At 45.3% G+C, this 16,091-nt stretch overlaps 1 protein-coding gene across 1 annotated transcript in view; it reads right to left on the reverse strand.

Moving 5' to 3' along the window:
• The window catches only part of LOC122811251 (receptor expression-enhancing protein 1-like), a gene marked incomplete in the record, with an annotated part of 933,039 nt that overhangs the window by 684,311 nt on the left and 232,637 nt on the right, over positions 1-16,091 (reverse strand). The window contains 1 exon segment of the mRNA XM_044082970.1: positions 2,484-2,556. Coding sequence (XP_043938905.1) covers positions 2,484-2,556 — 73 coding nt within the window.

Consider the following 16,091-nt stretch of genomic DNA (forward strand, 5'->3'; position numbering starts at 1 on the left):
ACTGATCCCAAGGATATTGCCAATATCCTGGCAGATAAATTTAGTGTCAACTTCACCCCCCTCTCACCCCCTAAAGGGCCCATCTCAATACCAAAAGATTGCCAAATTCCAGTAATCACGGCAACACAGGCAGAAACCGCACTCTCCAAAAATGAGAAAACAGCATCCATGGGACCAAATGATATCCCAGGCTATGTACTACATAAACTACAAAATGAACTGTCACCTCACCCAAGTGTCATGTTTAATCACAGCCTCGCCCAAGGCTTTGTGCCCAGAGTGGTGCACAGCTAGTTATCCCACTCCACAAAGGGGGATCCACCTTGGATCCCAGGAACTAACGTCCCAGTCTGACAAGCCTGATCTGCAAGGGCATGCAATGCATTATCATGGAACTTGTAAACAGACATTGGCAACCTTCAAACACTGGACCCCCATCCAGTTTGGGTTTGTGAAGGGCTGATATTGTCTCCTGAATCTGATTGACTTCTTCGAATCAGTCTCCAGAGTTATGGACGAGGGCAAGGCGGTCCACACAGCCTACCTGGACCTCGCCAAGGCCTTCAACACCATCCCCCACTTTGGAATCATAGATAAACTTACTAAGCTGGGCATAAATCCCTACGTCACTCAATGGGTTGCCAACTGGCTTACTGACAAAACCCAGACTGTACAAGTAGCAGACTCCAAATCCAGCTCTAGAGAAGTGACAAGTGGAGTACCTCAGGGTTCAGTTCTGGGACCACTCTTGTTTGGCATCTACTTCTCTGAAGTACAGGCCAACACTAAGGGACACTGGCTAATAAAATTTGCAGATTACTGCTTTTGGGGATTCCATAATGGCTACCAGTTTGATGTGGATATTCTACAAAACGGCCTTACAGAAAAAGATGCCTGGTGCCAGAGCCATGGACTAAAGCTTAATGCCAAGAAATGTAGAGTTATCCCCTTTGGAAAAAACATGTAACCATGAATTACCACATAGGTGGCAGAACACTAAACATCGAAAGTGTGATGAGACTTAGGGACACAGGTGGATAGTGGTGTCACTTTCGATAACCACATTGCCACAACAGTCAGGAAATCTTTCAATTTGGCACATCACTAAAGGCTTTTCATCCAAAAAAGTAGAGCACTGTCCCACTGTACTCATCCCTCATTAGACCCATTGTTGAGTATAATGCCCAGTTTGGTATCTACCTCACAAGACATCTGTAACAGCTGGAAAGGCCACAGAAATACCCCACTCAAAGAATCACAGGCCTAAAGCAGATGCCATATGCTGACAGTCTAAAAAACTCCAGCTATACTCAGTGGCATATAGTCTACTGAGACGCAATCTGCTCAATATACAAGGCCACTGCCAACACTGAGATGTTGGACATGCTCCACTTAAAGAAATCTCAATCCTGCAGAGCCACACCCGCCAGGGATCTAAACCTAGTCATCACCACAACCAGAACATGCTGGAGGGATAGGTTTCTGACCCAGAGCCGCCCCATACATGTCAAGCAGAGCGCCTCATTGGCACTCTTCAAAACGAACATTGATGATTGGATGGGACATGAGAAATTCACCCCGGGGATCATGTCAGTTGCCCTGGTAGACAGGGGTCCAGAGAAGTAAATATCGTGGGAAGAAATATCCAGGGAATTATGGGTAGGCTTGTACAGGCCCTAGGGCCAATAGCTTAATACACGCACGAACACACGTATGCAGACACGCGTACGTATGCGTATACACACGTATGTGTATACACACACTATATATATATATATATATATATATATATATATATATATATATATATATATATATATATATATATATATAATATATATAATATATATATATAATATATATATATAATATATATATATAATACAATATAGAGAGAGAGATGTACACACTTTTTTCATCTAAGATCCCAGCAACATTCAGGAATGTAATATCTTATTGACAGAGCTCCTGCAGATGTAAGTTAAATATTACATTTCAACACCAAATTATGGGAATTTCCAAAAGTGATTATGAAACTGTGTGCCTATTGTCAACCCTCCAGTGCAGTTTCCAAATTATTTAGTTGTTGTGAATCAATCACTCTAGGCCGAACGGTGCAGATAGTTAAGTGATGGTTCTTGCAATTGAACTGAAAAAAGCAGCAACATGCAAAGCTATTTCACTCGTTTAAATCCACTCAAGTTTTTACTAAAAGTCACCAAAAATGTAGAAAGGTAGCCTGGGGTTAATTTTACTGTGAACATTTCTTGAATAGTAGCAAACATATGGAAAGTGTGAAAGGAATGATGCATGATTTGAACAGATGTGGTCTAGGCAGACTAGAAAAGTTCTAATTGCCACCTACTCCTAATGCTCTAGGACTTATTACTAGAAATTACAAAGATAGACATCACTATTTTTATTTCCAACTCCAGCTACTGCACTGTCTCCAATCTTATAACATATGCATTAAGTATACTTACATATTCCTTCACATCTTTGGATTTAATTGCCTTATAGGAAGAATAAGCTGGATACAGTGTCCCGAATGTAAGCCTAGAATAGTCAAAGTTATTTTAAATTGCAGGAGGTCTTCAGTGAGACAGAAATCTGACAATATAATACAATGCAAATTTCAAACACACATGCTTATGCATACATACTTTGTGTAAGCAGAAAAAAAACAATACCACCTTCTGTTTTTCCACTCATTCATTACTAAAATGACTTTCTTTGATAAATTAAGAGAAAGTCACATCTCAAATGTAGAGGCAGGCAGATCGTAGTTGTAAGGTCACATCTTAAAAAACTTGAGAACCAGCTCGGAAATTATAACCTATCAGAGGACAGCAAGATCAGAAAAAAAGCTTCATCTTGACACACATTACACTTGCTGTACAAAACACAGAACTGTGACTAAAGCATCCAAGGGAGGCTCTACAGTACAAAGGCCGATCCAGGAATGAACAAGTCCAGGTGCTGGAGATGCCAGTGGGAGAAGGATGCCAGCTTGCCATTCCCAGGGTGAGAAATGAATAACCCTCTACAGGCCAAGCATCATCTGTCAGCGGCTGGAAAACGGAGTTTGGCACAGGACCTAAGAAAAGGAAGACTTGCTGAATACTGCACTGCATTCTAGGTTTTATGGAGGAGAGGGTGGACCAAGAATAAACATGGTCTCAGTGTCTAGGCCTAGCAAAACATGCATTGTGCATCTGCCAGCTGCAAAAAGAATGGAATTAAACAGCCCAGTAGGTACCCAGGATCACACTGCAGCTGGACTGCTGATTTTTACTACTAGCGTTCTGGGTTCAGAAAACATACTTGCAGGCATTAGTCTTTGTTGCTTATGTAGGTTCTGAAAAGAAATAATTAAGTGAGAATTTTGTTTATATTGCATTTAAAAGTTCTCATGAAAGGCAGTTAGTGTCCTACTCCAACTGTTATTCGCATTTTCAGTTTCGTAAATACCCAATAAAACCACTACAGTATAGGGAAACAAAGCCAGACTACACCTTTCCCAACAAGCAAGAAAGTTGGGCTCATTAAAAACTCAGCTGAATGTGTTATAATTTATCAGAAAGCACTTTAAAAATAAAAAATGCAACAAGCAAACAAAAAATAGGCAAGTATTCCCTAGCCAAAATACATTACAGATAAAAAAAAAAATTCAAAAAGCACATCAGTGGGGCCAGCTTCTTTAGTCCTATCCTAAAAGGATTTTTAGAAATAAATGGCCAATTCTGTCATTTAAAAATTTGGTACTAGTCATATCCAGTTGCAGTGGAACAAGGTTTGGCTGAAATGTCTATAGGTTAATTCTTTTCTCCAAGTTACATTATACTCAGTTTGCTACATATCTGACAAGTCAGTAAGATTTTCTCTACTTGGTTTCTGCCTGTCCTGCCCTTGGCACAACTTTAAGTTCTGCAAATGAGTCTATGTGGAATTCAAATTATAAAGTAAAATTCTTTTCATTAATGATGGTATGGGCAGATTCTAAATATATAACAAGCTTGGTAAACAAAAGCTGCCTACTTACCACAATTGTACATCTGGATTAGCAATTCCATTCTTTTATTAAAAGACAACCAAAGTATTCCAGATCTCAAAAGCCTATGCGAGGGTAGGAGCACAGAATCACAATAAAAAAAAATGCAACCAACACACATGCACACATACACAGTCAGGTATTGGTTGGGGAAAGAACGAGTAGCAGGGGGAAATTAGGACAACTGTCAAATCAGATACAAGGTTTTTTTTCTGTGATTTGACTTCCATCCTTCACCTCTAGAACAGAGTAATGCGCTACTTTCTTTTACTGGTCCATCACGGAAGTATAGCACAAATAATGACACAGCAAAAAGATCTTGGTCTAAAGATGACATCCAGTTAAAAGTATTAAACAATGCCCACAAAGCTGCTGCACAAACATTATCCAAGTACCCAACTTTTAATAAACCCTGAGAGGAAGCCACTGCTCTGAGGGCCTTAAGTGAACCCATTAAGAATTTATTTTAACAAAATCTGGAAAAGCATTAGTTTCGAAGATTTAGATCACAAGTGATTTTCTGAACATCAAACAAATATGTAAGAATCCGGATATGGTTATGGCTGTATAGATCACACTAACAGTCATCACTTGTACAATACGCTGATGGCATTACTGTCCTCACCACTGCAGACAATCCATCAGACCTCCACTCTACTACACAAGCATCATTTAATACCAGAAACATGGCTCAGTGACAACAAATTAATTCTCAACCCAAAGAAAACTAAGCTCTTACTATTTCTCCCTAAAAACCTCTAGTCTCAAATCTACTTTTACTATTCAATCTAGCAATAACACAATCACTGCAGAACCTAGTACAAAACTGCTAGGAGTCATAATAGATTATCAGCTTAAATTTGATGCACATGTCACAAACAGTATTAAGACATCAGAATCTGACACCTTTACTCCAACAAGAAATTCTTAACCAACAGGTCCAAAATAACTCACTCTCATGCATTTCTTCTTCCTACTCTATTATACAGCTGTCATTTATTCACAAACCTGAACTCCACACTCTTCACCAAACTATAAACTACATATAATAAGGCGGCCAGATTCTCTAAATCAAACCTTAGTCTCACCACTGCACAACAACTAAACTGGCTAGGATTTCCCCGCCTCTTCAAACTTTAACTACAACTTATCCACTCCATCCTATATTTGCCCTCCTGTCCTAGCCTTACTTCAATTATATTCAAATACTCTCCTGCTAGACCATTTTGCAGCTCTGACCAAGAACTGCTACAGATTTACAAACCTAAGACAAAAAGGGGTTGTATACTCCCAATTACAACCCTACCACATCCTGGAACAAACTACCCCCTAGAAATTAGGTCACAACCACCATAAACAATTCAAAAAAATTACAGTTGTGTACACTTACCATAAATGTAGATTCACTGTTGCAGTCATTACATTTAGGTTCTGCTTGCAGGTAGCCCTCAATCGGTCTGATTAACAAAGTCCTGTGTCCTGAGTCAGTTGCTGTCCCTGCTTCCATGTCAGGTTGTCAGGAGTATAAAACATGTAGCCGATGCCACTACATCAGTTTTTCTTGCCCCAGATATCCCCCTAATGGGGAGTAATTATAGGTTGGTACTAGGCTATCAGCCCTAGGGCCTACACAAGCCTAGCCATAACAATTCCCTGGCTATTTCTTCCCACACTGTTTACTTCCCTGGACCACCGTCTAGCAGGGCGACTGAAGTGATCCCTGGGGGTGATCCCTGGGGTGAGTTTCCTTTCTCCCATCCAATAGTCAAGGTTCCTTTTGAAGAGGGCGAAAGAGGCACTCTGACATGTATGGGCAATCTATTAGAGTCTGGGGAGTGTCTGGGTCAGGAACCTATCCCTCCAGCATGTTTTGTTTATTGTGATGACAAAGTTTAGAACCCTGGAGCATGTGGCACTAAGGGATTGGGATTTCTTTAAGTGTAGCATGTCCAACAGCTCTGGGTTTGACAAGGCCTTGTATGTTAAGCAGAGATGGCCTCTGAGTAGACTATATGCAACAGAGTACAGCTGGAGTTTAAGGCGGTCAGCGTAGGGCATCTGCTTTAGGCCTCTTGATTCTTTTAGTGAGGTATTTCTGCGGCCTTTCCAGTTGTTGCAGATATCTTGAGGAGGTACATACCAAACGGGGCGCTGTATTCTATAATGGGTGTAACGAGGGATGAGTAAAGTGGGACAATGACCGCCTTTTTTCTGGATGAAAAGCCCTTAGTGATAAGGTGTGCCATAAAGGATTTCCTGACTGTTTTGGCGATGTGGTCATCGAAGGCGAGACCACTGTCCACCTGCGTCCCCATGTCTCTTATCACACTTCGTGTTTAGTGTACTGCCACCTATATGGTATTTCACAGATGTATGTTTTTCCCCAAAGGGGATAACTTTTAGTTATGTACTTACCATAACTTCAGATGTTTGGGATCCATCTTGCCTACATTCTGTACTGATGGGTTCGGAGCCAATCCTCGGCTCCGACTCGGCACGCTATGCAATAGAGCGAAGTCTCTAATTGGCTGAGCTATTCTATATCCCAGGATGCACCACCACCAATTCCCCAGATCTTGTTTGTCCGCACACATGCACCCACACATGCACTGCTGATATAACATTGCCAGATGTTATAAGATGAAACGGTCAAACTCGAACCGTCCGGTCTCTTCTGATCTCCAAGGCAGGGGGAAGGAGGGTGGGTATTAGGAATGTAGGTGAGATGGATCCCAAACATCTAAAGTTATGGTAAGTACATAACTAAAAGATGTTATGTGATCCTATCTCGCCTACATTATGTACTGATGGGACAGCGTCCCCTAGCACCTGATTCCTGGGTGGCTCACTGGAAAACACTCCTGAGAACTGTGGAACCGAAGGAAGCTTCGCCCCGAGATGCCACATCCAATTTGTAATGAGAAATAAAGGTGTGAGGAGAGGACCAGGTAGCCGCAGCACAAATGTCACTAATGGCAAGCTTAGCGTGAAATGCTGTTGAAGTAGCCATAGCCCTTGTAGAATGAGCTTTCACAGTGGTTGTAAGCTCTCTATTAGAAAGAAAATAAACATGACTGATACAGTCTCTGATCCACTTGGCAATAGTGACCTTCGTGACGGCTTTGCCCAATTTATTGTCTGAAAAGGACACAAACAACTGATCTGTTTTTTGTGTTTGGTGCGTCCTAAGTAGAAACGCAATTGTCTATGGACATCCAATGAATGGAAGATATATTCTGCTCTGTCTGAGTAATTGGGGAAGAAAACTGGAAGTTCCAAAGACTGTTGAAGACAAACTCTAACAAACTTTGGGAACAAAAGATGGATTAGGCCTAAGGGATACTCTATCCTTGTGAAAAACCAGGTACGGAGGGTTGACACATAGGGCTTGAAGTTCCGAAACTCTTCTGGCTGATGTAATTGCCACCAAAAAAGCGGTCTTCCAGGAAAGAAATTTCAAGTCAGAAGTTGCTGCCGGTTCGAAGGGGGAAGAGGTCAAGGCACCTAAAACGAAATTGAGATCCCATGGTGGGGCAGGATGAGAAACTGGAGGACGTAGCAGCCCAGCACCTTTCATGAAGGCTTTACACAACTTATTGCTCATCAAAGGTGGGTCTACACTTACATGAAAATTACAAATAGCTGCTAATTGAACCTTAATGGTAGAGACTGAAGAACCTTGATTGAACAGGGAAGCTAGGAATTTCAAAACGTCCGCCACCGAGGCAGTAATGGGATCTAAACCTCAGAGTTGGGCCCAAATGGCGAATCTCTTCCATTTACTATTATACATTTTCTTAGTCGAATTCTTGTGGGCTGAGGACAAGATATGTATAACTTCTGAGTCTAAAACCTGGTTCCTGACTAGTCGGAAGTGGAGGAGCCAAGCTGTTAACTTCAGTGAGTGAAGGGACTGGTGAAGCTGTCCCGACTGGTGGATCAAGAGATCTGGAACCTGGTCCAGGAACCATGGACCGTCCAGTGCGTATTTCCGAAGAAATGGCAGCCAGACTTGACGAGGCCAGTATGGGGCAACTAAAATCATCTTGCACTCCAAGTGAATCGCCTTCTGGATCACCCTGGGGAGAAGGGGAACCGGAGGAAAGGCGTACAGTAAGCCGGTGGGCCAAGCTTGGACTAGGGCGTCCTTGGGAAACCTCCCCAGACTCAGGGTAAGAGAAAAGAACCGTAGACATTTCGTGTTCAGGGGGGTTGCAAAGAGGTCGCAACAAGGAGTTCCCCATCTTCTGAAGATCTGAGATGCTACTCTGTCGTTCAGAGACCACTTGTGCAGGGAGAGAATGGTTCTGCTCAGTCTGTCTGCTATCACATTGGATCTCCCCGGAATATGTGTTGCTACCAAGAAACGGTTGGTTGCAACAGCCCAATTCCATACTCTCATAGCCTCTCTGCAAAGAGGGTAGGACCTGGTCCCTCCCTGCTTGTTCAGGTACCAGACTACTGACCTATTGTCGGACTGAATGGCAATCATACCTTGGGGGAGGTAGCTGTGTAGTGCTTGAAGCGATAGAAGCACCGCCCTCATTTCCAGTATGTTGATGTGTAGGAACTCGCCGGGTGCCCTCGCCTTGAACTGACCTGCCCAGGTAATGTCTCCCCCACCCCGTCTGGGAGGCGTCCGTAGTCAAAGTGGCCACTGCAGGAGGAGGAACGAAGGGTCGCCCCTGATCCAGGTTGGAGGAGAGAAGCCACCAACGGAGGTCCTGTTTGCACGTCTCCGTGATTATAATGTGGTGACTGAGAGGAAGTTCCTGATACGACCACTGGACCGACAGGAGCCACTGGAGAATCCTCATGTGCAATCTTGCTAAGGGCACCAGGAGAACGGTAGCCGACATGAAACCCAACAGTTCTAGGACCATCCTTGCTGGGGCTCGGCGTTTGAGGAGCAACGCTCGGACTTGGGATTGTAATGTTTCTATTCTCTCTGTAGGAAGATAGACCTGCATTTGCTTTGAGTCTCTCTCTACCCCGATAAACCGTATCTGCTGAGATGGCAGCAACACAGACTTTGCCCAATTGAAGGTGATTCCTAGGGAGGTGCCTAGAGATATCGTGGCTGCTAGATTCTGTAATAGTAGATGCCTGGAGGTGGCAGTTAGGAGCCAGTAGTCTAGATACGGAAACAACTGGAATCCTAGACTCCTCAGGTGAGCAGTCACCACCGCCAAACATTTGGTGAACACCCTGGCGGCTGTGGTGAGACCAAAGGGCAGTGCGCAGAACTGGAAATGACAGTCTCCCAGGCTGAAGCGCAGATGTCTCCTGAACGCCTGATCTACCAGAATGTGATAATAGGCGTCCTTGAGATCTATGGAGCACATCCAAACACCTTTCTCCAGTAGCGGGAGAATGGATTGTAAGGTGACCATCCGGAACTTTGACTTCTTGACTGATCGATTCAGGTTGCTGAGATCCAAAATGGGCCTCAAGTCCCCAGTCTTTTTTGGCACTAAAAAGAATTTTGAGTAAGTCCCTAATCCAGTCTGGTCTACTGGGACCGGTTGGATGACTCCTTTTTGAAGCAGCTTTGAAATTTCGATGGCTGCAATATCCCGTTGACTGGGTGGGGGGTCCGGGATTCTCCTGGATGGAGGGGGGGTGCGAAAAGGGGATGACGTAACCTCCGGCGATGATTCGGAGCACCCATTGGTCCTGAGTGATACTCTCCCACGCCTTTAGGTGCCTCAAAAAACGACCCCCGACTGGCTCCGGAGCTGCACAGTCGGGCAATCCTTCAGGGATGCTGAGAGGTTGAAGAGCCACGAAAGGACTCACGGTCTCCAGTGTTGTGGGGGCCTCTGCCGCCTCTGGGACGGCGTCTTCCAGAAAAATTTCCCCCTCCTCTGCATCTAGAGGGGGGGATCATGCTGCTGTGAGGGGTAATTCTTCTGAGATTTACAAAACCAAATTTTCCCTCCTCTTTTAGCCTTGGGATAAGGCCGAAAGGGAGAGGAAAACCGTGCTCCTACGGCAGTCAAAGTTTTACCCTCTTGTTCACAGCGGGTCAAGGTGTCCTTTACCTTGGGTCCGAACAAAGAGGACCCATCAAAGGGAGGCCGAAAGGAAGACTTGAAGGCCTCCAAAATGACACAGGCAGAGCCAGGCTTGTCTCCGTGAGCAACACCCATTCGCGCTCTACTCGCCCCCTCGGCTGCATACGAAATGAGCCTCATGGACGAGTTCAATATCGACGACAGGGTAGCCAACAGAGCTAACAGTCTGGGCTAAATGCTCAGGTAGGTTACCAGAGAGGGTATCTGAGAGTTCCTTGATCAGGTCCCTCTGAAGTCTAGTGAAGTGCATGAGGTAATTCAGAGACCTTAATGTAAAATCCGCTGAAGAAAGGGTGCGCTTCCCGTACCGGTCCATGCTCCTAGACTCCTTATTAGGGGGATGGACGGACGTCGAAGCCTCTGCCACATCTTGCTGGGTAGCAGATGCCACCACCATAGCATCTACAGCCACACCCTTGGTGAGAAATTCCTTTTCCGGGGCTGACAAAAATTTGTTAGGGCGAGCAGGCACCGGTTCCACAGAATCTGGATGTTCCCACGCCCTTCGAGAGATCAAATCCAGGAGCTCATTGAAGGGCGGAGACACCCAGGAGGCGGAGGGCTGAGCCCCGAAGGCCTTGAGGAACACCGACTAGTCAGAGGAAGGGGGTTTGGTCTGCCAGCCGCCTAGTTGCTTGAGGACTTCCGGGATGTCCGCAAAGGAGACATCATCCGAGGACGACTTGGGGGACCCTTCCGCATCATCAAGATCGGTGTCGGAGGTGATAGATTCGTCAGGGGAGTAGACGTGCTTCCTCATGCACTGTTTTTCTTGGGGGTTCCTCTGAAGACTCTTCAGAGGGACCTCCAGGAAGAGGGGAACCCCCAATGGGGGTGACCTCAGGCCCCAGGGCTCCGCTGTCTTGAGACAGGGGGACTACAAAGGACCCAGTCTCCATGCCTAGGGAAGGTGCCGGGGAGACAGTGGAGGTAGCCAAAGAAGATTTGGCCAAAGCACTCCTCATGGCTCTAAAGGTCGGACCCCCAGAATCCTGGGAAGGTCCGACCCCCAAAGCCATAACAGCAGATGGCACTTCTGCAGCCGACGCACAGAGAGAGAGGCTCGGAACCGAAAACATCGGTCCCGAAACGTCACCCCCAGGGCCGACCGAAGAGGACCAAGTACCGAACTCCGACCCAGAGGCCGGAGTAGGAGTAAGGGTCGGAGCCGACCCGGATACCTCCATCGGCTCCACCAGCACAGACTCCAATGGTGCAGAGGCTGTTGGAGGAGGAACCAAGGCTAAAGGGTGGACCATCGGCTCCGAAGCAGACTGGGCTGGAGCAGAAACTAACTTTTTGAAGACTGGAGACTGAAACAGCCTTTGGAGCACCCTGTTATTGTCCGAATCTGACATCTTGGAAGATCAGGAGGAGATCGAACGGGTCCGACTAGACTTCTCCACCGGTTCTGAAGGACTACGGGACCGGCTCCGAATGGTCTCAATCAAAATCGGTGCCGAAGGAGACTCCATTGTAATTTCCCTCGGTGCCGAAGAGGTCTTCGGCGCCGAAGGGAAAGAGTCTGAGCGGACAACCCTCATCGGCTCCGAAATCAGCGGAGCCAATGAAGGTGATCCGCCTCTCGAAGCTCCAGCTATCTGCTCCAAAGCCAGAGGAGTCGAGGTTGGAGGCATCAAGGCAGACCGTTCCGCCCTCGGCTCCGAAGTCCGTGGAGCCGATGGAGAAGTCTGCCTAAATTTCTTAGTGGTCGGTTCCGACGGGCTGGTCAGAGCAGACAATTTCTTTTTCTTAGAGGAAGAGGAAGATAAGGCCTCTTCAAAAGTAGGCTTAAGTCCTTTTAAAATCAATTTATTTTTCCTCTCTTGGAGGACTCGAGAGGAAAAAGCGTGACACACACTACAAGACTCCTGAAGGTGTTTGGGTCCTAAACAGTACACGCAAAGGGAGTGATCATCCGTTATAGACATTTTGTAATTGCATCTAGTGCATTTTTTAAATCCAGAGGGTCTATGCTCTTTTGACATAATGCCAGTCAGTTAGAAAAACTGAATAATTAGAACAAATACACTTACAGAAAAAATAAGTTAACCAAAGGGTATTGGTTACACAACAGGAGGGCCAAGAACCCTCTAACTAAAAACAGGAACTTGATCACCTCACAAACTCTACACAAGAAACGCTACTCACGCACGAGGGGAAGGCCCCTCTAACTTAAACGGAAACCTTTCCCTGAAAAAGAACAATTTTTACCACAAAAATTTCAGAAAAACTCACTCATACACAACGATAGCTGTTAAAACAGCTTTTGGTTAAGTTTTAAGAAAATTCCTGACAGAAAATTCTAATAAAGAAAGCACTTAGCTCAGCCAAGCTCGAGACCACGTCTTTGCTTGTAAGCGGCAAACGAGATCTGGGGAATTGGTGGTGGTGCATCCTGGGATATAGAATAGCTCAGCCAATTAGAGACTTCGCTCTATTGCATAGCGTGCCGAGTCGGAGCCTAGGATCGGCTCCGAACCCATCAGTACAGAATGTAGGCGAGACAGGATCACATAACATCTATACATTTCTTGGCATTGAGCTTGAGCCCATGGCTCTGGCACCAAGCATCTGTTTCTGTAAGGCCCTTTTGTAGAGTATCGCATCATTTGGGGATTCAATAATGGCTCCCAGTTTGCAGTCATCTGCGAACTTTGTTAGCCAGAGTCCCTTAGTGTTGGCCTATACTTCAGAGAAGTAGATGCCAAGCAAGAGCGGTCCCAGGACTGAACCCTGAGGTACTCCACTTGGCTGGAGCTGGATTTGTAGTCTGCTACTTTTTCAGTGTGGGTTCCATCAGTAAGACAGTTGGCAACCCATTGGGTGACGTAGGGATTAATGCCCAGCTTAGTAAGTTTATCTATGATTCCAGAGTGGGGGATGGTGTCAAAGGCCTTGGCAAGGTCTAGACAGGCTGTGTGGACCACCTTACCCTTGTCCATGGCTCTGGAGACTGATTCTAAGAAGTCAATCAGGTTCAGGAGAGATCGGCCCTTCACGAACCCAAACCAGGTGGGGTCCAGTGTTTGAAGGTTGCCAATGTCTGTTTATAAGTTCCATGATAATACGCTCCATGGCCTTGCAGATAATGCTGGTCAGACTGATGGGACGGTAGTTTCCAGGATCCAAGGTGGATCCCCCTTGTGGAGTGGGATAACTGTAGCTCTGCGCCACTCAGTGGGCACGAAACCTGAGGTGAGGCTAGGATTAAACATGACACTTGGGTGAGGTACCAGTTCATATTGTAGCTCATGTAGTACACAGCCCGGGATGTCATCTGGTCCCATGGATGCTGTATTCTTAGCTTTGGAGAGTGCGTTTACCTGTGTGGCTGTTATTACGTTATTTGGCAATCTTCCGGTATTGAGATGGGCCATTTAGGGGGTGAGAGGGGGCGAAGTTGGCACAGAATCGATCTGCCAGGATATTGGCAATATCCTTGGGATCAGTATATTTAATGCCATTCTGTTTTAGCTCAGAGCAGATCTGAGCATTGCCATTTAGATTCTTGACAGTTATAGAATGCCTTGTGGTTGTCTTTGGAATCTTTGGCAATTTTATTTTCGTAACTAGCTTTGGAGGATTTTATGAGGGATCTCAGTTTGTTACTGAGGCTGGCAAGGGAGTTTTGCATCCTGGGATTTTCCTCTTTTCTACAACAGTTTCTTCCTTTTGTTGTAAAGTTGGTTTATGGCAGGGGACCACCAGATTGGCTTCCTTTTTTTGGATGAGAGCATCATGGTTTTATTTGGGATGGGACGATTCATGCATGAGTGGATGTGCATGTATAGTGTGCCTTAGTGTAGGATTCAGCAGTTGAACTTTCAGTTCCCGTCTGCATGGGTGTCATGAAGTTTGTCACTTCTGACTTGAGTAGCATTAAGTTGGCTCTGCAGAAGTTTTTTTATGGAGGTTTCCTTACTGGGGGGTGGGGGTGGGATGTGGATGTTAAGGGTGATTAGCTTATGATCAGACCTGACTGAGGGGGTGACCAGAGATGTGTAGCATCGATTTCCCATGTTGGTAATGACCAGGTCTAGGATACTGGAGCCCCTGGTGGGACTATGGATTAGTTGATCCAGGGCATTGGAATTTATGAATTCCTAAAACCATTGGGCAAAGGTGTTGGTACACAAGTAGTTTTCCAGTTAATGGCAGGGTAGTTAAAAATCACCCAGTATTATGGTGTTTGGTTCTATCTTAATATTTTCCAGTATGTTTAGAAAGGTGCAGCAAGAATCTTGGGGTAAGTATAGAAATATGATATACCTCCAACAAAAGCAAATCTACCAAAAAGGATTTTAAGCATAGTAAAGACAAGTAGAGGTATAGTCTAAAGTTAGGGGGCTGGAGGAGGGTACCAGGACTGCAACAGTGAATACACTAACATCTACATTTATGGCAAGTATACACAACTGTACTATGTTCTTTGCGTTTCACTGTTGGTCATTACATTTGGGTAGATTCCCAAAGCTATGGTTGGTAGGAGGAATTTAGACAGCATTAGGACCAGCTATAAGGCCCTGCAAGACTGCAGTGGCCAAGCCAGCTCTGGATTTAGAGAATATTGGCAAATGATAATGCTAGGTGAAAGTATGCACAGAACTCCAGATAGCGGCTTCTGGGATGTCCCTGGTAGGGCCGCCTCTGAGAAAGGCTGTAGAAATAGATGCAGCCCTGGTGGAGTGAGGTCTGATCCCCTGGGGGATAGGTTTTCCATGGTGCTTATAGCAGAAATGAATGTAATGGCCTATCCATTTAGAAATTGTTTGCTTTTAAATAGCCTTCCCCTCTGCCCTTGCAGCAAATGCAACCAGCAGTTGTTTAGATTTCCTTTGAGGTTTAGTCCTGTCCAAGTAGAATCGAAGTTGTCTGTGCACATCTAAGGAATGCAGTATCTGTTCCCCTTTGTCCTGTGGGTTGGGAAAGAAGGTTGCCAAATGAATGGACTGATTAAAAGCCACACTGGATACCACTTTGGGCATGAAGGATGGATTAGTTCCGAGGGACACCCTGTCCTCATGACAGATGATAGGCTCCACTGCCATAAGGGACTGTAATTCAGATACCCTTCTAGCTGAAGTGATAACTAAAAGGAAAGCTGTTTTCCAAGAAAGAAATTAAGTCTGCAGTAGCAGCTGGCTTTAAAGGAGGTAGAGCGAGTTACTCTCAAAGTTAGGGTCCCAGGTTGGAGTTAGAGCTCTCCTGGGTGGTCTCAAATTTTTGGCCCCTCTGAGGAACTGCTTGAGCAGTGGATGAGAGAAGAGGGGAGGTTCTGTGCTATAATGAGCTGAAATGGCTAGTGTGTGAATTTTAATGGAAGAAAAAAAAAAAAAAAGACAGGCCCTTGTGAAGCATCTCAGTTAAGTACTGAAAAATCGGAGGTAAATTGGGCGCTACTGTGCTCATTCCTTGAGATGGGTTCCAGGAACAGAATCTTTTCCATCATAAGATTTTCTAGTACTAGGCCTCCTTGCCTCTAAAATGATATCCATCACAGGTTTAATGAGGGATGGTAAAGGAGAGATTATGTAATTAGCTTAGCCAAACTGCAAGGTTCAGCGTTAGAAGCTGAGGGTGCAGAATCTTGTTCTCCTGCTGAGACAACAGGGAAGGAGTCTGAGGCAGGTGCCATGGGGAGAACAGTGACACTGCACAGGAGGTGGTACCAGTGTTGGCGTGGCCAGTCTGAAGCAATCAAAATCATCCTTGGTTTGTCCAGTTTGATTTTTAACAGTACTTTGGAAAGTAGAGTCAGAGGGGGGAAGGCACAGACTGATAGATTTTTCCAGCTGAGATAGAGCATCCACTTTCCAGGCTTGCTTGTGGGGAGTCCTTGTTCAAAATTTGTCCAATTAGTAGTTCTGGGGCAATGCAAACAGGTCTATATCAGAGATCCCCCATTTGCTTGTCAACATGTTGAAAATCCTTTGTTCCAGTTTCCACTCGTGTGGGTCCAC

Source organism: Protopterus annectens, chromosome 9.part0 (genome assembly GCF_019279795.1).
Source record: "Protopterus annectens isolate FY-2018-M chromosome 9.part0, PAN1.0, whole genome shotgun sequence".
Lineage (NCBI taxonomy): Eukaryota > Metazoa > Chordata > Ceratodontiformes > Protopteridae > Protopterus > Protopterus annectens.